The 24,339-nt window shown below is 38.3% G+C and overlaps 2 protein-coding genes across 3 annotated transcripts; one reads left to right on the plus strand and one right to left on the minus strand.

The window, feature by feature from the left end:
- Positions 1-11,146: 11,146 nt before the first annotated feature.
- LOC129370792 (NLR family CARD domain-containing protein 3-like) lies at positions 11,147-18,397 on the minus strand. Of its 2 annotated transcripts, XM_055046980.1 has the most exons (8): positions 18,320-18,397; positions 17,853-18,194; positions 16,901-16,984; positions 16,231-16,281; positions 13,948-15,754; positions 13,656-13,742; positions 12,045-12,212; positions 11,147-11,946 (listed from the first exon to the last, which is right to left on the minus strand). In XM_055046980.1, the coding sequence occupies exons 2-8, from the start codon at positions 18,178-18,180 to the stop codon at positions 11,628-11,630; spliced, it is 2,844 nt and encodes a 947-aa protein (XP_054902955.1). In that variant the 5' UTR covers positions 18,181-18,194; positions 18,320-18,397; the 3' UTR covers positions 11,147-11,627. The 2 variants fall into 2 exon arrangements, with proteins under 2 accessions (XP_054902955.1, XP_054902954.1); XM_055046979.1 differs by lacking the exon at positions 18,320-18,397 and having other exon boundaries at positions 17,853-18,308.
- A 1,832-nt stretch (positions 18,398-20,229) lies between these two features.
- LOC129370967 (sialoadhesin) lies at positions 20,230-24,339 on the plus strand. Its single transcript, XM_055047278.1, has 8 exons — positions 20,230-20,278; positions 20,922-21,323; positions 21,541-21,852; positions 21,933-22,196; positions 22,897-23,169; positions 23,425-23,533; positions 23,616-23,781; positions 23,909-24,339. Exons 1-8 carry the CDS (start codon positions 20,236-20,238, stop codon positions 24,062-24,064), a joined length of 1,725 nt encoding a protein of 574 aa, XP_054903253.1. The 5' UTR covers positions 20,230-20,235; the 3' UTR covers positions 24,065-24,339.

Here is a 24,339-nt window from a genome sequence, read left to right on the forward strand (position 1 = left end):
TACAAATTTTATAAAAAGCATGAAGATATGCTAATATACCTCTTTCTTCTTCTTTGCAACACTATTCTTTAGCTTGTTCTGCTGGATCTTCAGATAATAAGACCTGGAATAAGACATTGAAAGATTTTTGTCAATTTTAATGTTTAGTTGCAATCCCTTAATTTATATATATATATATATATATATATATATATATATATATATATATATATATATATATATATATATATATATATATATAGTAAAACTTAACAGGTTTCCTCTAAACTGCTCGCTTACCTCGTAACAAACAGCAAGACGCAGACTAGAGTTAGTAAGACGACAGTAGTAGCAATGAACACAAACATCAGCTTTTTATCTGAAATACAAATTTGAAACATAAAGATCAAGATATAACTCTGACAGGGCTTATTAAATACACTTTATCCAGATAAATATATTTTCACATCTTTGTCAGTGAAGTCATAGGGAATGATGACATTCCAAAACATTGAAATAAATGCTGAACAAGGGTAGTTCTTATACTAATAGTCATGGACATGCAAAGACGGAAGCAAAATTGGGTTTGCAATGTCACGTGACATGTTTCTATTTATGAGGAGGAATACATTACAACAAGTACTTTGAGCAATAAACTGTTTAACATATGTCATACACAATTATATTAAGTGGGACACTACACATGTATGTGCACTGAGCAAGGAGCAGCTATAAAAGTAACTCATATTATGAGATTACACACCAGCTGTCTGATACTAATTTTAAATATGGAGCTAAGTTTAGTTTCATTAAGCATATCCAGTATTACAATTTAAATCTCTCACCAGTCTTTAAATTCAGTAAATTGATGCTGAATAAATTATTTGTTTTCAAATTTAATTTGAAAATTAGAACATTTTCTCACTGTTGAGTTGCAGAAAACTGTTAGGTAAATACTCAGAGGTACTCTATATTTTTATTTAAACAAGCACACTGCAGTCGTAATAGATACACAGTAATTACCTGCTATGTTATCTATTGTGCTGCATTCAGCACAAAACTCTTTCCTTGCTGTTCCCACAGAGTTGAAGCTATAGCAGAGGAATGATGACAGATTTCTGTCCTGTGGTTCATTGACAATGATGACACTCTTCAGATGTGTACTATTCAGAGTGTCAGTGGAGACAGAAATGTTGTTAGATTGGATAACTTGCTGTCCATCCATAAACCATTGTAACATGAGACTGCTTCCAACAGTTTCACAGGAACATCTGACTTGATTTGAAGTTCTGGTGCAAATAGATGAGTCCAGGATCACTGGAGGAACTGTAAACCAGGAGACAAAACTGTAACTTGAAAATAAGATAAATAAAAATGGCAAAACTACTGCATATGCAAAGGGTCATAGGATGAATAAAAACAGGTGTGAAAATAATCACACAATATTTGTTTATAACCAATATCAATATTGATATTGGTATTATCAATAAATAATAGTACCATTGAAAATATCTTTCATTAATTTAATTTGGAAGGTGAAACTCATGTTAGATTAATCAAACACACCATACTATATATATATATATATATATATATATATATATATATATATATAATATATATATATATATATATATATATTATATATATATATATTAAGAAGAGCCGGATTAACCGGCTCTTCTCCACTCAACCAGCTAAGGTGTACTCTCAATGGCAGGGTAACAATAACAACAGAGCAGACCCACCAAGGCTGGAGACGGAAACAATACTGGAAAGGCATATGGGGAAGGGAGGCGTCCCACAACAGCAATGCACAGTGGCTGATCTCTCTACGAGAGGACCACAGCAACCTCCCTGAGCAAGCCCGGTAACCATCACTGTGACAGATGTCCAAGAAAGAGTCTCAGGTATGAAAAAACTGGACAGCACCAGGGCCTGACATGATCCATGCCTACTGGCTAAAGAAACTCACTGCTCTCCATGAGCGAATGGCAGCCCAAATGAACCAGCTGCTACAAAGTGGGACTCACCCTGAATGGTTAACTGAAGGGCGGACAATCCTAATCCAGAAGGATCCATCAAAGGGTCCAGTCCCACCCAACTACCGACCAATAACCTGCCCCTCCACAACCTGGAAGCTCATGTCAGGCATCATAGCGGCCAAGATAAGCAAACACATGGATAAACACATGAGCACGGCACAGAAGGGTATCGGTGTAAATAGCAGAGGAGCCAAACACCAACTCCTCGTAGACCGCATAGTTGCCCGAGACTGCAAAACCCGACACACCAACCTGTGCATGGCTTGGATCGATTACAAGAAAGCCTATGACTCAATGCCGCATACTTGGATCATTGAATGCTTAGAGATGTATAACATCAACAGGACTCTGAGAGCCTTCATTGCAAACTCGATGAGGCTGTGGAAAACCACCCTTGAAGCCAACTGCAAAACCACTTGCACAAGTGTCCATCAAATGTGGCATATACCAAGGAGATGCTCTGTCCCCGCTACTGTTCTGCATAGGCCTGAACCCCCTCAGCCAAGTTATCAACAAGACTGGCTACGGATACCGACTCAAAAATGGGGCCAACATCAGTCACCTACTCTACATGGATGACATCAAGCTGTACGCCAAGTGTGAGCGAGACATCGACTCACTGATCCACACCACCAGGATCTACAGCACGGACATTGGGATGTCATTCGGACTAGAGAAATGTGGTCGGCTGGTCACAAAGAGGGGGAAGGTCACAAGGGGTCTCACTCCCAGAAGGAACAATAGCAGACATAGAGGACAGTTACAAGTACCTAGGTATACCACAAGCAAATGGCAACCTCGATGAGGTCACAAGGAAAGGAGCCACAGCTAAATACCTCCAACGAATAAGGCAAGTCCTGAGAAGCCAGCTCAATGGCAAGAACAAAATCCGTGCGATAAACAGCTATGCCTTGCCAGTAATCAGACCTGCTGGAATAATTAGCTGGCCAAAGGAGGAGATAAAAGCCACAGATATTAAGACCAGAAAGCTACTAACAATGCATAGAGGGTTCCATCCCAAATCCAGCACCCTGAGACTGTACACGAGCCGCAAGGAAGGAGGCAGAGGACTAGTGAGTGTGAGAACCACTGTCCAGGACGAAACAACTAAGATCCATAAATACATCAGGGACAAAGCCTCAACAGACAATGTGCTCAGTGAATGTCTCAGACAACAGGGAACGGAGGTTGAGGTGCCAGAGATACCATCATGGGAGGACAAGCCCCTACATGGGATGTACCACCAGCAAATAACCCAAGTGGCTGATATCAGTAAATCCTACCAATGGCTGGAAAAAGCTGGACTCAAGGACAGCACAGAGGCCCTCATCCTGGCCGCCCAGGAACAGGCCCTAAACACCAGAGCAATAGAGGCCCAGATCTACCACACCAGACAAGACCAAGGTGTAGGTTGTGCAAGGAGGCCCCTGAGACAGTCCAGCACATCACAGCAGGGTGCAAGATACTGGCAGGGAAAGCGTACATGGAGCGACATAACCAAGTGGCAGGCATAGTGTACAGAAACATCTGTGCAGAATATGGACTGGAAACCCCAAGATCGAAGTGGAAACACCCCAAAGGTGGTGGAGAACGCCAGAGCTAAGATCCTGTGGGACTTCCAGATCCAGACAGACAAAATGGTAATGGCGAACCAACTAGACATTGTCGTAGTGGATAAACATCAGAGGAAAGCCGTTGTGGTAGATGTAGCAATACCAAGTGATTGCAACATCAGGAAAAAGGAGCACGAGAAACTAGAGAAATACCAGGGCCTCAGGGAGGAACTGGAGAGGGCCTGGAAGGTGAAGACCACAGTGGTGCCTGTGGTCATTGGGGCCCTCGGGGCAGTAAGCCCCAAACTGGAGCAGTGGCTACAACAGATCCCAGGAACAACATCAGACATCTCAGTCCAGAAATGTGCAGTCCTTGGCACAGCCAAGATACTGCGCAGAACCCTCAAGCTCCCAGGCCTCTGGTAGAGTACCCGAGCTCAGAGGATAAGAACCACCCGAGGTGGGTGAGAAGGGATTTTTTTTTTTTATATATCATCAGTCACCTCCTCTACATGGATGACATCAAGCTGTATGCCAAGAGTGAGCGAGACATCGACTCACTGATCCACACCACCAGGATCTACAGCACTGACATTGGGATGTCATTCGGACTAGAGAAGTGTGGTCGGCTGATCACAAAGAGGGGGAAGGTGATCCGCAAAGAAGGAGTCTCACTCCCACAAGGAACAATAGCAGACATAGAGGACAGCTACAAGTACCTAGGTATACCACAAGCAAATGGCAACCTCGATGAGGCCACAAGGAAAGGAGCCACAGCTAAATACCTCCAATGAATAAGGCAAGTCCTGAGAAGCCAGCTCAATGGCAAGAACAAAATCCGTGCGATAAACAGCTATGCCCTGCCAGTAATCAGATACCCTGCTGGAATAATTAGCTGGCCAAAGGAGGAGATAAAAGCCACAGATATTAAGACTAGAAAGCTACTAACCATGCATGGAGGGTTCCATCCCAAATCCAGCACCCTGAGACTGTACACGAGCCGCAAGGAAGGAGGCAGAGGACTAGTGAGTGTGAGAACCACTGTCCAGGACGAAACAACTAAGATCCATAAATACATCAGGGACAAAGCCTCAACAGACAATGTGCTCAGTGAATGTCTCAGACAACAGGGAACAGAGGTTGAGGTGCCAGAGATACCATCATGGGAGGACAAGCCCCTACATGGGATGTACCACCAGCAAATAACCCAAGTGGCTGATATCAGTAAATCCTACCAATGGCTGGAAAAAGCTGGACTCAAGGACAGCACAGAGGCCCTCATCCTGGCCGCCCAGGAACAGGCCCTAAACACCAGAGCAATAGAGGCCCAGATCTACCACACCAGACAAGACCCAAGGTGTAGGTTGTGCAAGGAGGCCCCTGAGACAGTCCAGCACATCACAGCAGGGTGCAAGATACTGGCAGGGAAAGCGTACATGGAGCGACATAACCAAGTGGCAGGCATAGTGTACAGAAACATCTGTGCAGAATATGGACTGGAAACCCCGAGATCAAAGTGGGAAACACCCCCAAAGGTGGTGGAGAACGCCAGAGCTAAGATCCTGTGGGACTTCCAGATCCAGACAGACAAAATGGTAATGGCGAACCAACCAGACATTGTCGTAGTGGATAAACATCAGAGGAAAGCCGTTGTGGTAGATGTAGCAATACCAAGTGATTGCAACATCAGGAAAAAGGAGCACGAGAAACTGGAGAAATACCAGGGCCTCAGGGAAGAACTGGAGAGGGCCTGGAAGGTGAAGACCACAGTGGTGCCTGTGGTCATCGGGGCCCTCGGGGCAGTAACCTCCAAACTGGAGCAGTGGCTACAACAGATCCCAGGAACAACATCAGACATCTCAGTCCAGAAATGTGCAGTCCTTGGCACAGCCAAGATACTGCGCAGAACCCTCAAGCTCCCAGGCCTCTGGTAGAGGACCCGAGCTCAGAGGATAAGAACCACCTGCGGTGGGTGAGAAGGGAATTTTTTTATTTATTATATATATATATATATATATATATATATATATATTATATATATATATATATATATATATATATATATATATATATATATATATATATATATATATATATATATATAGTATACATATACAGTATATATCCATCCATCCATCCATTTTTTGATCACCCTTCTCCCTGACGGGGTTGGAAGTTGCTGGTGCCTATCTCAAGCTGCGTTCCGGGCGAGAGGCGGAGTACACCCTGGACAAGTTTTGTCATTTTATCTGATGTTTTATTTAAAAAAAAACAGTTCATCCTTGATGTCCAGCACTTGTTTCAGTTGTAGCTGGTGTGAAAATGATACAAAAAAGCTATAATCTATACAAATGTCTAAGTATACAATTGTATTTTGACATTTTTGATATGTTTTCAGAAACTGAAGTCACCAGTGGAGAAATCCTTATCATAACTGAGTGGCTTGCTTGAACAGTTGCAATATATTTCAAAATAGCTCACATTAGCCTCTACGTGGGGCGAATTTCAAAGGAGGTTTGAGTTAAAATAGTAAAGCATTGTTTTAGTGAAGGTATAAAAAAAAAATCAGTTATGTAACTAAAGTGTAAAACATGGCATATATTAAGAAATGATGTTATTAGTTTGAGGATATGAACTACATCATTTGTGTAGATATGACCATGTATGGCACACTTCTACTTTTATTTTGTTTAAGTATTTGTGTTTCTGTTGTGTATTGTTTTCCTATGCAAATGTAAATGATCTCCAGGTGTTAAAGTTTCTTTTCAGTTTGTACTGTTTTTCATGTGTTTATGAGATTATTCCAAAATTATTAAAATACTTAGCTCTCCTATGAATATTTTTTCTTTCAATTCTTAACTGCCATCAAAGGACATTTTACTGAAGTCATGAGTGATTTTAATAAAAGTTAAAGATGTAAATTCAGTGGGCTAAAATTTTTGTCCACAACAGTATGTAAAATGTTAAAATGTGGGAAAGGAAATTAGCTTACCTAAAATCCTTGCTGTGAAATTTGTGGTAACAGACACACTGGGGCTTCCATCTTGTTTCTTGTAGACAGCGGTGCAGGAGATTTTCTCACCATCATGGCTACGTGAGGCAATGAAGGTCAAAACGGAGGTCTGAAACTGAGTTTTGTCCGGATTCTCTTGCAGTTTCACCTGACTTTCTCCCAGTTCGGGAAACCATGTCAAAGTTGGAAGATGAGACAGGCAAGGAGCTGGAGCAGAACATGCCAGTCTCACAGAGGCTCCTTCTTTCACCTCCAGAGTGGATGGAGTCAGAGTTGGTGAGGGAGGATTATCTGAGAGGAAGGTTTAGTGGTTGAGCATTACATTAAATACCTTTTTATGTAGACAAAATACATTTAATATGGGCAAGACAAACATATTTGATCGATAAGATATTTGCTTTTCAAAACATACCTGTGACATTAATTTTCACAGAGTCATTTGTATAGGTCCATATGAGCTTACTGGGACATTCCAGTCTGAAGTAATAGGTTTTACTATGACTAGGCTGCATATTGTTGAAGGTGGTAGTGCAGTCTTTCTTTGATAGGTTTTCTGTTGTGTGGTTTAGTAATTGTGTTCCTTGATTGTAAATGACCCACTTTGCTTTACATGTGCTAATCAAAAGGCCTTCAAATTCATTTTGGATGTCAAAGGAGCAGGGGATAGTCATGCAGGATCCTTTGAAAACGTGTACATAACATGGTAAAGAAATTTCAAAGTTGTTACACTTGGTACCTGAAAAAGAAAAAAAAAGGAAAAAAATGATGAGTCTTTCATTCCTCTTTGCAAAGTATACTTGCTTCAAGCAAAAACTGTAAAGTGTTGAACTACAAATAAATGACATGCACTGACTCATACATCACTCTTTACATGAAGGAGGGTGGAGGCACCGAAAAAAATCAGACTTGTGAAAAAGTTAATTATAATTGTGCTGCGGTGGCCATAGCAGCTGTGCACCACTACAAAGCATTTGTGTAGGTTACCATAATGACTTGCAACAGCCCTGCTGTCTTGCAATACAATTCTTACAAATTAGGGAAGCATAAAACACTGTGTTACATGTTTACATGTAAAAATGTTACTCTCGCACAGAAATAGATCATCAGTAGCCACTCAATTTTGTTTGCAAAATTGTTCCTGGTGTATCCTCTGTTACAACCAAGATGATGTGTATATAATCTTGGTTGTATATCTGATATACATGACTAAAAGCTAATTTATTTGCTGAATGAATGCTGCAGAAATGACAGCACAAGAGAAACAAATAATAATATGCAGTCTGGGAACCGGCAACTTCTCAATACCCTGTCCCTCATCTGAGAACAACTGGGCTGAGCCGCACCAGATTTACAAATGGAAAATTAATCTGGTTGAGGTGAACTGACTGAGACCATACCAGTCAGAGAGGAAAGTGTCAAGAACTTGACAATAAAATAAACCATAACAATAGGTTTATTTGTCTTTTTGACCTATATTAGACATTGTAGATGTTTTATTAAAAGTGGAACAGGTATCTAGAATATTTTGCAGTTCTTTTTACTTAACAAATACAGTTTATGCTTTTGAACATCTTTGTGGTGTTAAATAATACTAATCACAAACAAATTTTGGTTATGACTCACCATGCAGGAGACAGCCAATGAGAAGAAAAATCAGAAGTCCAGCCATTTTTCTAAACTAGAAATCACAGATAAAACAGTGTTCATGTTTGTTTTCCATGCTTTCTTCAATAGGTTGATATAAAATATAACTGATGTATTCTTTATCTTGAGCGTCTACAAAATAATTACATCTACAATTATCTTGAGAATTGAGTCCTGGAAAAATAAAGCAAGAATGCAATCAATATGCTTCCAAGGCTATAAAGGGAGCATAATAAATAACCTCTTCCAAGTATTTTTTCTTCTTAATATCATGTCCCTCACTTATAATTTAGATGATCTGAAGATTTATATTTCAATGGCTAAGATAATGAGAGACAGTTAATAGAAACTGGCCTCATTCACTCATCCCTGTTGAAACTGGTGGACTACACAGCATATTTGGGAAACAGTAACAATTTCCATATCAGTCATATGTAACAAAATAGATATAGGCTATTAATGCCGAAGTGCTATTCAGCCAAAGACTTCCCTGACTTACAGCTTGTTGCTGTTAGGTGATGACATATTTATCTATTATGGAAGCTTACTGTCATCTTGATTACTAATGTAAAAATACCATCTGCTCCTATTTCACTGTTGCTACCAGTTCTTGGGTAGCATTCAACAGAGGATGCATCTTAAGGATGTTTACATTACAGCTGCAATTAATTAAATGTTCCTCTCACTTAAGACTTAAAATAACAAGGCTATAAAGTTTAGTCACCACCTTCTTTCATCTTGTCTGAGAAGCTTTGCTCTTGATCTGAAGTCCCGTCATGAAAGGGGCTCTAACTATTTCAAAGACTTTTAAAATCTCTTGCAAGCTCCTCTGACCAGTTCTGTCACAGGAACAGTGGTGAAGTCTTTGAACAATAAAGACTTAGAGGGCTATGTAAATGTCTCCTTAGAAAGTATTGCTGTGAAAAAAATGGTATGGCTACTGGGTTGTCCCAATCTCGGCATACAAAGAAAGATCCAGAATCTATTGAAGAAATGTAACATCTCACACAAATCTGGTGATGGTGCTGCAAGAAACAGCCTCGGGAGAGGCATCAAGGAGGGGCAGGGCAACTTGGAAAGGCAGGATAGAGGACCATTAACGCAGTAATAACTGCAGGCTGGTGTGTTGGTGTAACAGCTGCAGCTTGTAACTGACTATAAATTCAGCAATTTCTCAGCTATAGAGAGGTGTAGGTACAGCACAAGTTTACATGTTTGATTTTCCAAAATTACTTCAGCCATGATTTTATTTAATAAGTTATAAAGCCTGGCAATGTAGTAGAAAAGAAAACCAGATTCAATTTTTAACTCAATTATTATAATTAGTTAAAGTAATGAGGACTTAACTTTTTTAATTACTGTTTCATTTAGAATAATATTTCAGAGACACCCTAAGAGATTAATTTTAAAAAGTTATTTTACACTATTGTGAATCAAACTTTCTTCATGTTCTATATATTCTTAATGTGCTTATTTCCATCACACCAAACTAAAATCAGTAAACAAAATGTTTCTTAACCTAGTATTCCTTACGTAGAGTAGGTGAAAATGACTTACGTTGCATGTTCACGAGGTCTGCAGAGAAGGTGTCATTCTTTATAAGTAACTCGGGTATATACAGCGGCACTGACTTTTAAGAGGAAGTAAAACAAACATGACAAAAACAGTTTCCACCCTTTCTTTTTTTACTTAGATATTTAATGTCATCCATTCAACCAATATGGTCACAAAACGTTTTGTTGTTTCTGCAGAAAGGAGCAAACAACTCATAAACATACATTACACAAAGTTGAAAGAAATAATAAATTTCAATCTACAGAGGCTTTGTTCTAAAACACAAATAAACAGTGTGGAAATTGTCCTTCACAGTCACCAGGGAAGGGGTCATTTTTGACAGCAGGATCCACCTTTTGATCCACACAGGGACTATAGATTCAGCCCTAAATTGGTTGGTTGTGGTATCCTTGGAAAAGACAATACACCTACCTTGCCTGCAAGTGGTTGTCAAAGGACCTGTGCATGGTAGCACCAGTGTCTCTGACTGGACTACTATCCAGTAGGTTTCCATCATCAGTGTGTGAATGGGTGTGTAAAAGGGTGCAGTGTGAAGAACTTTGGGTGCTTTGCACTTCATAAAGCGTTATACAAGTAAAAGCTATGATTAACTATGATGGTTGCTCTAGTCTGCTCTAGATTTCTAGTGAACTTCTTATGTTTCTTGTATCTCCAGTCTCGAGTTGCCTTGTTTCCTGTGTTCCACGTTTACCTGAAGCTTTTGTGTTTTCTCCGATCCACCTAAGGGAGAACTTACTGTATTTGTGTACTGCCAACATTAGCCTGACATTCTCAGCTCCTTCACCAGCATCAAGCAAATGGTTTTGTTTTAGTTTTTGAAAGTTAAAGTTATCAAAGTTTTCTTCCTGAAACTCCTCTTCTTCCTGCTGCTGAGAACAGAGTTAAAATTACTACAATAAACTCTGTTAAACGGGCAAGAAGAGGAAGAAGATATTGACTTGCTGTAGAAGCTGATCAGAAAGTGTGAAAATGTTGTCAGAAATATTCTCAAGATATTAACATCTTTGCTTTGGCAATGATATCAGCTAGCAAATCTCACAGCCATTTCGGAACACTTCTTTTTTCTCAGAACTAATTGTCATTTCACGGAAAATTTTCTTCACTGCAAGAATAATTTTAGAGTTACAATAATGCAGAGAGAGGGCTGGCTACTGCAGTTTCCACAGAAGTTGGGTCAAAACTTGTGTGTCTTTCTACCAACTTGTCCTTTAAATTGATTGATTGACTTTCTATTTGACTATTTGGAGGCTACATATACCACTTTTAACAAGTGAAAACAACATAATAAAGACTAAAAAAGTGAAGGTAATATGATTTTTTTTAAAAGTAAAAGTCAGTTCAGTTTTGAATATTTTTTATTTTTACTTTACATAGCCATTCATTTATTTTTTAGCATTTATTTGTAGTTCTCAGGACTCTTTCAGCCACTAAACATTCAGGCGCACAGCACACAAAATAGCGTACAATAATTTTTCTGTTTCAGTGAATTATGGACTAGAAAATACTCATTTTTTATGTTAGAAATCTGTAACAATAGTACTAATAGTTCATGATCAATGTCTAAATAAGGTAGAAATTCTGTTTAAAAAAGTAAGTTTGATTATGTCTACATTTACAGAACCACCTTAACTTACCTGTGATTTCTAGAGCTTCTTTTGAAAAAAAAACCAAAACAAAACAAAAAAAAACCAAAACAGAATAACACATATCACATGAAAATTCAGAGAAGGTTCAAAGTTTGCTTTAAGAGATTAAATTCATTATGTCATTTTGTTTGAAATGTTTTTGATTTTAAACAATGTGAAACAAAATTTATGTTCAAATCCCTCCAATCAGCTGCGATTTTAGCAACTCCTCAATCTTTATCTGGAGCTCCATAGCTTTATCTGCATTCTCTCCTTTCTCCATTTTCCCTCCCAAGTTCTGCAGGCCTCTCAGCACTGACTGCAGAGCATCAACGTTCTTCACTGAGTCCATCTGGTCCCTGTCTGTGCGGATCTCCTCCACCCAGCCCAGGTAGGCCTGGAGCAAACCCAGGTCATCCATGAAGTTTGCAATAATCCTTAGATCTGGTCTCAGTTTCTCCAGTTCCCTGAGCCTTTTTCTGCCCACTTCTCCAATATCATTTCCAACAATTCTAAAGAAAAGGGAATAAAACAGTGGTGGAATACTCAGTCTCCACTAGATGGCAGTTGTGGATACCACATAGAAACAGGTTAAATGTGTCTGTCTTACGTCAGAATCTTAAGGGAAGTGTTTTTGCTGAGGCAGTTAACAATGTTTTCGGTCCCTTTCTCTGTGATACCAGTGATGTCCAGATAAAGCTCTTCGACAGTGGTGTTGTTCTCCAGGGCGGTCCACAGCTCATTAACCCCGGCTGGGCCCAGGTTGTTTCCACACATGCTGTAAGAGTGGTTTGAAAACAATATATTAAATACGTTAGTAGACTGTATTTGGTTAATTCTGACATGTAATGGTTTCTATTTCTTCCTTAGATTTTTCAGACAGTAGAAATAACCTTAACCCCTTCAGATAAAACATGTGCTATGAAAAAGTATTTGTTTTTCATCAAACTTAGGAACTCAAGATCCTCAAATGATTTCAATATTGATCATTTTAATTAGAAAGAAATCTTATCAGACAAAACAACAACAACAAAACTGCAATAAAAACAAATCAGAAGGGCAATTTTTTTGTCAAGGGGAGTTGCTCTAGTACCATCTAATGTCTATCTGTCTACGTTCCTGAATGCAAAAATGTATTTAGAGAGTTCTGACTTTTTGAAGCAAGATTTGTGAAGTTATCATTAAATAGTTCTCATTCTTCTATAAGAAAGACCAGCTTGAAATAATTTCTAAAGCAATTGAGATTTGTAACTGGACTCTAAGTCCTGATAAGAAAAAAGTCAAATCTGTCCACTACAAGTAACTGAACTTTTATTGTTTTTATAGTTTGTTTTTTTAATTATTATTATTTACAAACCCTTTAAAGTCAGTGTTCATGATTTTATGATAATAATTAATGAGTGGGCAAAAATGTATACTTGGGATAATTGTAAGGTAAAAACCATTGTTGAAATCTTAACATTTTGATCATCCGTATAACGTTTTGGGAAAATGTTGACAGGCTTGACAAGACTTGTATAAAACTAACAGCACTTTAGAAAAACAGTATCATACAGTCAAAATTGGTGCTGAATGGTGTTATGGTGAGATGTTGCTTTGCTCGCTCAGCATCTGGACAGCTTGCTTTAATTGATAGAAGTATAAACTGTTCACCACCAGAAAATGATGTACAAAACTGCTTGAGTAATACTTCATGATTTGAAGCTCGAGTCATGTGGGTTATTAAGTCTATGTACATCTGAAAGGTCCAGAGTCTGAGTTTAAATCTGGTTGAGATGCTGTTGTGTGGCCTTAAATTAGTCAGTCATGTTAAAAACCTCTCCAGTTTGCCTATTGTCAATTACCTCAAACACTTGATGTTAGCTGTTGCTGCCAAGGGATAAACAATTTGTTTCGAAATTACCTTTTCATTCAGGATTATATTCGTTTGCATAGATATTTTTCTCTTAGCAAATGAGCTCATTGCCTGCATTGAATGGAAACTGCATTTTGTATTCACTCATCTTTACCACTCTTTTTCTACTAGGACATTTCTTTGATGATCTGCAAAATATCAATTTGACAAAAAGCAGAAAGGAAGATGCCCATCAGCAGCAAATCCTTTTTCAAACCACTTATTGTGCTTTGTAACAATGGATCAAGGTTTTGTAGTTTATTTGAAAATTCCAAACTTTCAAAAATTAACGATTTTTGTTGCAATTAAGATTCTGAGAAGACTTACAAGAGTTTTTTGATTTGGCATTCGTTTGATTTCAGAACTGCGGATTCTAATATCGCTGCTTGCCAATCCAGACAGTTGTATCTCAAACTGAAACAGAATAGGAAAAACATATGTCCACTTCATTTTTGTTATTTGCTGGGGAATAGACTTGTTACATGCCAGAATGTATTTGAAAGAAGAGCGAGGAGATCACTGGATACGTTTAGATCAGACAACTAACAGAAACAGAAGAAAAAAACAAATTTCTTCTCATTCCATTCTAGTCCTTTTGAATATAAATTGAAGGACTCACTAGAGAGATTCACAGCGATGGAGAATTGGCTTCAGTCGGTTGAGTCCTCTGTTTCCAATGTTGGAGTAACCCAGGTTGAGTTCCTGAAGCGTGTGTGGAGAAAACTTCAGCACATAGTGCATTGCTGCACAGTCCACAATACTCAACTTCATTTTAAACAAGTTAAGCTTCTTAATCTCTGGTGCTGCAATGGTAGTGGCCTCGTTCATGTGAAACTCCATCAAGCAATGCAAAAGATTCAAAGCGGTTTCATTTTTCATCTCCCTGTGTTTAAATTGGTCTTGGAACCACAATCCCAAACTGATGGGGATTCCATTCTCTTCCTCCTTGGAGGGGTCAACAAGGCCATCTAGTTGCTTTTCTAACCTCGTTCGGAGGAGTCCCATAAAGAATCTTGTGAACATCTGGAGGCTTTCTAGCATGTCCATGTTGATATCTATTTGTTTTAGCAATGTAGAAGAGACAGGTGGTGGATGTAACCCAAAGCACCAGAAGTTTAAAGCTTGAGTGATATCCTCCTGGCTGAAGAGGTTGATGGCACAGTACAGAGCTGCCAAATGTTCCTGAACAGTCAGGTGGAAGAAGGAGAACATCTCCACTGCCTCCTCTTTGAGAGGATGAAGGATCTGACAAAGAAATGTGCTCTGAATATTAGCTGGTGTTACACCATAATTCTCCAGGTCTTTTCTGCTGAACATGATCTTCCTCTGCAGGAGATTTTCGTAGGCCAGTTTTCCCAGGTTTGTCAGCTGTTGCTTTGCTTGGGAGAGAACTTCTGATCTTGAAGTTGATCTTTCTGCACTTGCCCTCAGTGCATGGTGTTTGACTGTTGTAAACAGATAACAGAAGTAAACCTCACTCACTGTTTTGGGTGGGCTTAACTCCAGAGATTTAAAGTCACCAACATTGTCAGATCCCAAGAAGAACTCCAGCATAGCAGTACAGATGATGTAACAATACAGTGGGATAAAGGACAACACAAAAATGCTGTCATTGTTCGAGATGTAATTGTAGACTTTTTGTGCGACTTTCCCGTCCTTGTAGAACTTGGTGGTATACTCTTTGACCTGGCTTTCCTCAAAACCCAGCACCACACAGCATCTCTGAAAGAAACGTTTTGGAGCTTCTATAGATGGCCTTGTTGTGAGAATGATGGACGCCTCTGGGAGAAGATTTCCTTTAATCAAAGCAACGACCAGCTCAGACACTGGGAGCTTTGACTTTATACCAATGTTTCTGTCCCGACTTTTCCAGTCTAAAGAGAATCTAAATTCATCTAAGCCATCGAGGATGAAGAGCAGAGATCCTGGTGCAGTGAACAGATCAGGAATAACATCCTTTAAGTGCCGGAACTTCTCTCCCAGTAGCTCCAACAAACTAATAGGAGCTTCAATTAGATTGAGCTCTCTGAAAGATAGATCAAAAATGCAGGTGAATTCACGCATGCTCTTTCCGATTGCCCATTCATAGACAAGCCTCTGGACCGCTACACTCTTTCCAATACCAGCAATACCCTTCACTTTAACCCTTTTAGGCGGTTGTCCTGTTGTCTCTTGAGGGCTCAGTAGTTGGCTTGGTCTAATGCGCTGACATGATTGGTGGACATAGATACGGGCTCGTCTGCTTGCCAAGTCAAAGTACTCATGTTGACTGCTGTCAGTGAAGTCGTTGTCCTCTGTCACAAAGAGGTCAGTATAGCGAATCTCAATGTGAGAAGCTGAGTTTGAAGCTTCTCCACTGCCCTCTGAGTAACACATCAGGTCCTCCATGCGGTTCAGTAAGGTTGTTTTGTGGATAGAAATTTGAGCTGGAATAGAACACGATATGTTAATTTTCTGAAATTTTGTTAATAAATTAGATTTCGCTGAACTTTCTTTTTAACATGATTTTTAATCATTGCATTTTCAAAATCAGACCAAGGCTTCTTTTAAAGATGATGATTATGCCCCAGTTTATTTTTCACAGCCAGTGACATATCTTGAAGCCATCACCATATATCACCTAAAAAGTCTCTGCCACTAGTTCTTATCAGCCCTAAATTAATCTCTAAAAAATTGTAGAAAACTGTAGTTCAAGGAGATTGTTTATCAACATAAATTACAGCATTTGTCACACTATCTTTGCAAACTGATGTTTTAATTCACTTTTGTTCATTGTTAGTCTTCTCAAATATGCCTCCAGCACAGAAAACTATTGTTTTGTGCTGAAGTTGGTGCATGGAGCACTGGATAAGCTCTGCAATTTTGTGATATACAAAATCTTTTTGTATTGTTTTGTACTTACCTTTTAGGTTAGCCACCCTTTGACTCCTTGTTGGTTTTAGATCTTTCTTACCTAATTAATGACAAATGTAGTAATCGGATCAATATAACATTGATATCAACATATCATTGCTTTAAAAAGTAAGTTTTAAAACTACTAAATTGCTTTATTGTAGGATTCTGGATTTAAATGGTATTAACAACAACACCAATATTCAGCAATGACATCAAAGGGAGCAAGTAGTCTTTGTTGCTAAATGTGTGACCAGATTTTATTTTTAGTTTATGAAGTTTTATGGCACTATCTCAAAGTAGACTACTACAAGAATTCCTTGCCTAAATAAATAATTATTTATTTAGGAAAATAAATAAATAATTAGTGCCTAAATAAAGAATTATTCAGACAAGAAACTATCTATACAAACAATGCATAGACACAATTTATGTGTCTATACATTTTGTATGGATACATTCATCCATACTAAATGTTTCCAGTACCAAAAACTGTGATTGTTATACTTAGTTAGCAGCAGTAGAAAGAAGTGTGGCTTTTCTATTTGAAAGTCCATTGGATCATACTCCTTTTCATTTTAAATTCTTGTATTAGTACTGGTATTTTCTCATACCCTGCTACACATGTCAAAAAGTATTTTGGTAGTACTTTGGTTCTTGTTATAAAATGTAATTCATACCTCTGATCTCTGGTGTTATGGAGAATCCTTTGTTCTTCCTTTTGAATAGTTTTGCAATGGGTCCTTTAGGTTTCTTGTGCTTATCTGTCACATAATTTATGTAAATAGACATATGTGACATATAGAATTAGTTGACTGTTAACATTAAGATCTGAATAGTTTCACATTTTCTGCTTACTTCACTTGAAAATCCACATTATTCCAAATTAATTTCATAGATATTGGTACGTCAAGTAAAGTGAAGTGAGTCATTGTTAACAAAGTTAACAAAGTGCTGCAGTGTTGAAATGCTCCACACAAAATCAACCTCAAACTTTACTAATGCACCACCTTTAAAATCATCAAATTGTGAAAGTCATATTATCAGTATAGTAAACAGCTAAATTAAGGTTAGAATGCAACAAGAAGACACAACCAAGTAAAATTAGTAAAATAGATTTTTGATTTATAAAAACAATAACTGAAAAAGCAAGAATATTCAGTTCAACTAGAAATCCAAGCTCAAGTATAGAAGTAGGTTAGTAAGGAGCAATAAAATGATTATTTGTGTTGTTCAAATGAGCAAAGGATTGAAACTACCAATGAGCAGTGGCTTCCCCAGAGGTTAAAATAAAGCCAGATTTTTACAAATGGACTGAAAGAACACCTGTTCCGCAGGAAAGATTTAAATTAGTTTAACGTTGTGCCTTTAATAACACAAGTGTTAAAGAAATAGTTTAGTTTGATGATGCGTTATCTGTGTGTGATTGCAAAAATTATCAAAAACGTCTTGGCAGAGCATCAAAGTTTGGCCAACTTTGATATCACTGACCAGTCAACAGCATAATCTACCTGTGCAAATATGACCTTACACAGTAAAATTTGCAATCATCATTTACCTCTACTTTAATTGTACATTAATGTAGCTTGAAAATACGACTCAGTCATGAGTAGCATTCCAAACCATCCTTACCTTCAGCTTCTACAACTTCAGATGGTGGTTGTTTGTTTGCAAAAGATCTACAGTGTCTATCAACCCAAATGTGCAGATCCTTGCAGTAATAATCTTGCACTTCTTTCAGCACCTGCAGGAACCGTTGACTGCTCTCCTCGGAGGCACATACTGTCTCCAGAGCCTGAGCCACAGCATCAGATGGGGGTTTTTCTAGTAAAGATAGGTAAAAGCTGGGAGAGAGCACCTCATCGTCATATAGCCAACGTAACAGAGGAGCTGGATGGTCGCAAGTCCAGTTCAGCAACAGTTCCCTCTGAGATCGAAGCAGCTCCTGAGCCGAGGACATGGTTTTGGAGAATACTGCCAAAATGTTGAGATTCAGTTCAAAACTTTCACATTAAGAGTCGTATTTTCTCTTACAAAGCTGAAATAGCAGACTTTTACTTTTAAATGATAGAGGTCTGCGCATTCTTCTAAAATCTTACCATAAAGTGTGGTGCTTTGTTTGTTATTATCTCCTCAGTCAGGTGAGTGTTGCTCCTCCTGCAACCCTCCCCTTTTTTGTGCTGAGATTTACAGCAACAGCAGTTAGCCTTTGTCTTAAGTAGTAGTTGAAGGTGGCAACTCTCCAAAGGTTCAATGTTCAGGGTTTTTCACCTGACTTAGCCTATTTGTTTTAGTTTAAATACGTGGAACAATGTTCTCATTTTCACCCACTAAACAAGAAAAGCAGTAAACATTCAGAATGTTTCTTGAACAGGCTTAGAAGATGGAGAAGGGCTTCCTGTTAAAATGCTCAAATAATATGTTTTTCTGCTGTTTATTTCTTTCAGCAGTGACCTACTTGCGTCTCTATATGATGCCAGATGACAAAACTTCAGTGTCAGACAGGTTAACTATTAATCATTTTGACATTGTTTTTGTAGTCTTATTGCTGTGGAACGTTTTTACAACTGTTTATCATCAACACTGGCGGTTTATTACAATACCTTGTAAAAGAATATGTATCCCTTGAACATTTTGACACAATGAAAAACATACCATTGTATTATAATTTTTGTAATAGACCAACAGATATTCTATTGTTTTTACAAATAAAAATCTGAAAAGTGTGGCTTTACTTTGATAAGTCTAAATAAAATCCATTGCAACCAGCCGACTGATATACCCTTCCTCTATGCAGTTTAATAACAATACAATTACAGTTATAAAATCAACTCCCCATAGAGCTGTGTTTAATTAAATGCAAGCCTCCTAAGACATGGCCATCCAGTTAAACAGATGGAAATCCTGAGCTTAACAAACACAATCTGTTCATAAGACAACTATTCTCATGATGCATACCACAACATTGACCTCCATGGAATAGTAAGGCAAAAAAAAAAAAATACCTGAACAGTCCTGTTTATTGCTTACTACAAAGCCAAAGCCAACAGGTGTAAAAGTTGCTCTTGTAAGGTGAGACCAAAATTATCTTCCTGCAAAATGCACTGGATGGCAGAATTCTATTCCTGTACATCACCTTAAATTCACCCTTACCTGTGTAAAATATGTTGGTGACAACCTCAGCAAGAAGCAAGGTGGAGCTTAGTTCATGTTAGTTCTTAGTTCTTAGTTTCAGGTTTTCCTGGAAGAAAACCTGCTAAACGTTGCAAACAACTCAGAACTAGGACTGAGATTTACCTTCAAAAATACAGCCAGAACCACAAAAGAGACTTAGTTCAAAGCATATTTGCAGGTTGGTATAGCTTAATTAAAATGAACATCCAAGTGAGAATATGTGACAATACTTGAAATTTGTGGGTGACAGATGCTCTACATCACATCTGATAGATCTTGAGCTGTTTTGTACAGAAACAATATAGTTTTACAAAGTATCGGCAGGGAGACTGAATAAAAATGCCCTTCAAACTTTTCAGATTTATATGCATAAAAACATCACACTGTTGCAGTACTTTGTGTTGATTTGTTAAATTACATTCAAATAAAACATGTTCACATTTACAATTGTAACATGTAAAAACAGGAGGAAAGAACTTGGCACATTTGGAGCCTTTAGGGAAATGACTAGCAGCATGAGAGTGACTCACTCCTTGTCATGTGTTGTCTTGCTGATGTCTTTCTTTCCGAAGCAAATAATTTCCACTTTTTTGGATATATTTTTAAAAATAAAATCGAAGTTGCTGTACGATTTAAAAGGAACTATTTTCTGGTTAGCAAGACAAAAATTCATATTAAAAATGTCATGGAAGATTCAAACAGTTTTCAAATAAACCATTTGTTAATAGCATTTGCATGGGTAGCTTGGTTGACAATGGTGACACAATGAAACAGGCCAACTTCCTCTTCTTTGCCCCTTTCATCCCCTTCCCCTGTCTGCTTGAAGAAAAGTGCTGCAGCCATGCATGGAGACACAAGCTTTTTTAAATGTCTCCAACTTATTGGTGAGTAGTGAATGAATTTATTACTATCTAGTGAGTGAATGTTCTTTTTGTAGAAATTCTAAATACTTTTATTGTTAGATAATGCGCATAATAAACTGATAAAATTAGTAATGTAGCTGGTTAAATAAGTCATGATTTGGTGAAATTTATTTTGCTTTACGTTGATATTTTCTGCAGTCTGCAGTGGATAAGGTGAACTTATTTTGTGAATTATGTTGTAAACTTTTCTGATTTCTATTTCATAGTACAGAGAATTAAATTCAAAATGGAACATATTATTTAGAAAATTGTAACTTGCACATGTATTTCCTTGAACAATGTGCAGAGTGGACACTTATTACTAGGGCTAAGGGTACAATTACGCTGTTCCTTTTTTCTATATATATCGATTGCACAACTATCTGGTGTTGGGGATGCAAAAAATTTCAATTAAATGTAATACTACGAACATTACATTGTCATTAATCAATGTGAGGAATTTCTATGGTTTATGAGTAATCATTCCCAAATACCAAAAAAGATTATTGTTTTACAACTGCTTGGCCATAGTCTTTTTTAAGTGTCCCCTTTAACTTATAATTATTCTAAAGTGAAATGGTAATTTTCTGCTTTATAAATAATTTTCTGTTCTTTATTAATGAAGCGGTCTTGTGGATGGGGGTCCAGGCTGTCTCGCCTGTACCCTCAGTGCCTGACCGTGTACAGGGTGTGGTTGGCTCCTGCATGGTGATTCCTTGCTCCTTCACACCTGGAGACCCTCATCCCATCCGGGGACGGAAGGAGAGGGTGGATGTGCGGCTCAGGTTCAGAGGTGGTGGGCCTTTTTTCCCTCTCAGGAGCACTGCTTTTAACAGTGAGAGCAAAGACCAAGTGAGCAGGGATTTCCTCGGCCGGACTTTGCTCTACGGCCAAGTGTCCGATGGAGACTGCTCAGTAAAGATAGAACAACTTAGAGCGGATGATCCAAAGGTGTTTGAACTGGCTCTCAAGAAAGGCAGTGATTTACTCTGGGGTGTGTCAAGGAGTGTAAATGTAGACATAATCGGTGAGTGACATAAAAATACTTTGCTCTGTCTGATTTTGTTTTATGGAAAGTAATAAAATTTTTTTGAGAGAATTACAGTTTAGAAGCTCATGAGAGACCGAAAATAAAATGTGCAGCTGTCGATGAAAATTATTGTAGTTTTACTGATATATTAATTGAACAAATTATAAAAGAGAAATTACATAGATGTTTTTTTTTCTTTTTTTCTTGCTGATAGACAACCCTGAGCCTCCTGTCATCAGCGGCATTTTGTCAGCCAAAGAAGGACAATTGGTCTCTCTGAACTGCTCCGTCAACTACCACTGTCCCTCCAGACCTCCGACCCTGCAGTGGAAGTGGGACCAAGGAGCCGAACTCAACAGCAGCGAGTTAGGAGAGCTACAAACACTCCACTCTGGTCCCCGCAAGTGGATGCTGCTGGCTTCTTTGTCTTTCATCGCATCCCATCAGGTGAAGCCCCGGCTCTGGTGTGCGGTTAAATATCCAGAAACCAAAATGTTAGCCACGGTGAACGACCTTCATGTGACATGTAAGCAAAACTATGGCCCTTATATCTTTGTTTCTTTGCTGAGTTTAATTTAACGTAATTTCTATTACCCATGCTTTTAGTTCCACCAGAAGATGTGAAGGTGGAGGTTCAGACACTGATCGTTCAGGAGGGGGGCAACGCCTTGCTTGTTTGCTCATGCAAAGCTGACCCTCCGGTGACAGAGTATCTCTGGTCCTACACTCAACACGGCCACACTGTGCACCTCCACCACCGATCGCACAGTCTGCGAGTGTTCAACGTGACCAAAGACATGAGAGTCCGCTGCTCAGCCAAGAACACCATTGGGCGAGGAGAATCCCAGCCCACTTCACTTAATATACAATGTAATTATATCCTTTATGCTACTTAATTGTTGCAATGTTTTGCTTTGACACCAAACACTTTGAAGAACAGAAAGATTGTTTTCTTAGAACCAGATGCTAGATTTTTCTGGTTTTAGGATGTTCATCTTTCTATTTTGTTTTGTTGGGTTTTGCACAGATGATACCTGCTTCACACTGACATATTGCACAAGTGGAACTCTTCCTGAGTGTCTTACTGGAATTCAATGAGATCCTACGAAATTCCCAACTTTTCACAAATGTTTGTGAAGCAGTTAGTACCTGTGGCCATGGAATTTCGAAACATCTGAATTCAATGATTTTAATAGAATAGGATAGAATAGAATAGAACTATCTTTTTTTGTCATACAGTAGGGAAATTTAAGCGTACGAGCAGCATGTTAAATTTAAAGGAAAGTGTTTATCTTTAACATTTCCATTTAAAGGTAAACACCTTAAGTGGAAAGGTAAACACTATAAATAGTAGACAAAAGATTTTTTATATGACACAGACTAAACAAAATGTTCAAAAGCGCAAGGTAATTTGGTGAACAATATGTCTATTTTTTGTACATAGAAAACAGCAAGAAACTATTTGAAAGAAATAAAGCTTCTATGCAAACAAATTTCTGCAATATTTTTGGCTCTATGTGACAATTGGGATAGAATACAACTGCAAACACTTACCTTTTGTTTCTTTTAGATAAGCCTTCCATCTCACTTCCCTCTTCCACCTGTGTTGTGGAGGATTCTGAGGTGCGCTGTCGCTGTTCAGTCGACTCCAACCCCAAGGCAGCTGTTACCTGGAGCGTCAATGGGACTGTTCCACCTTATGATTACAACGTGTCTGTAACATCAGAGCCCGACATGCTCACAGTGTTTCTGAGGGGATACATGGACAAACCATTGAGTGTAATCTGTTTTGCATTCAACGCACTTGGAAATGACTCCCTGGTTTTGCTGCAGGGGGAGGAAGGTATGCTGCTGTTCTTGCCACGCTAAGAAAAAACCCCATCTTCCTCTTGTTTTTCTTTCCATGTGATGCTGGTGTTGAACTATGTACACAACATTCCCACAGCCTATAAATGTTTTAAAAAATGAAGAAAACTCTGTAAACAAAAGCTTTAGGGATTTTGTTTTATGTCATAAAGTGGTCTTACTGGTTTCCTAAAGTATTACAGTGACTTACAGTAAAGCTTTATATGATGATGAATTTGCTTTTGTATTCAAGATCCTGGAACTGCATATGTGGTGTGGATCATTTTACCTGCTGTGGTCATCTCACTGTGTGTATGCCTTCTGTCCCTGCTTGTCTGCTTCTACCGAAGGAGAGCTAAAAGGTGTGTGTGAAACAGATTTACCTATAAAATGAAGATGTTATTTCTACATATAATACAAGGCTTTTGGTCTTCTCTCTTCTAGACACATCATGATCAGACATCAAGCTGTCTTCCCTGAAGGACTGGGAATTTATCAAAGCAGGATGCCTCTCTACATTAACTGCTCTGAAGTGACAAATGTTTACACCAATGGAAGCTACCAGCTTGTGTACCAGAACTCCACACCTGTTTTTGTCCATACAAAGCAGGTATTATATATTTTGATTCTTTAAAAAAAAGGTCATGTTTAATGGGAGATACATCCCAATGTTTTATTTTATTTTATTTTTTTACATACTGTCCACTTTATATTTCAGTAATTTACCTGTTTTTCAGGTCCGTCCAATGGGCCGAAGAGGTGGGGAGAGGAGAAGAGGAAGAGATGTTGCTAGAAGAGATAGAGGAGCCGGTGTGGGACTCAGGACTACATCAGAGGTCCAAAGTGCTTCTCCAGATGATCCAGACACAGCCATCTATGTAGAGATTCTATGAATTTTAAAACACACACAAAAAAATGACTGGAAATAGATTTTCTAATGTGTGGGACAATTGTGCCAGCGTTACTTCCTATCTGCAATGTATATAGTGTTCAATACTGTGACGTATGGGTTTTCTGAATTTTTTTCAAGGAAGAGTTATTTTCCTGCTAAAGTTTTATTTTCTTAAGTCTGCAATCTAAGAATATGATATTCTTTACTTACACTATACTTTAAATATTCTTGTGAATGTTTTTGTTTTTTAAACATCGATCAATGTTTGAATTCTAA

Source organism: Poeciliopsis prolifica, unplaced genomic scaffold (assembly GCF_027474105.1).
Source record: "Poeciliopsis prolifica strain line A6 unplaced genomic scaffold, Auburn_PproV2 SCAFFOLD025, whole genome shotgun sequence".
In the NCBI taxonomy this organism is placed as follows: domain Eukaryota; kingdom Metazoa; phylum Chordata; class Actinopteri; order Cyprinodontiformes; family Poeciliidae; genus Poeciliopsis; species Poeciliopsis prolifica.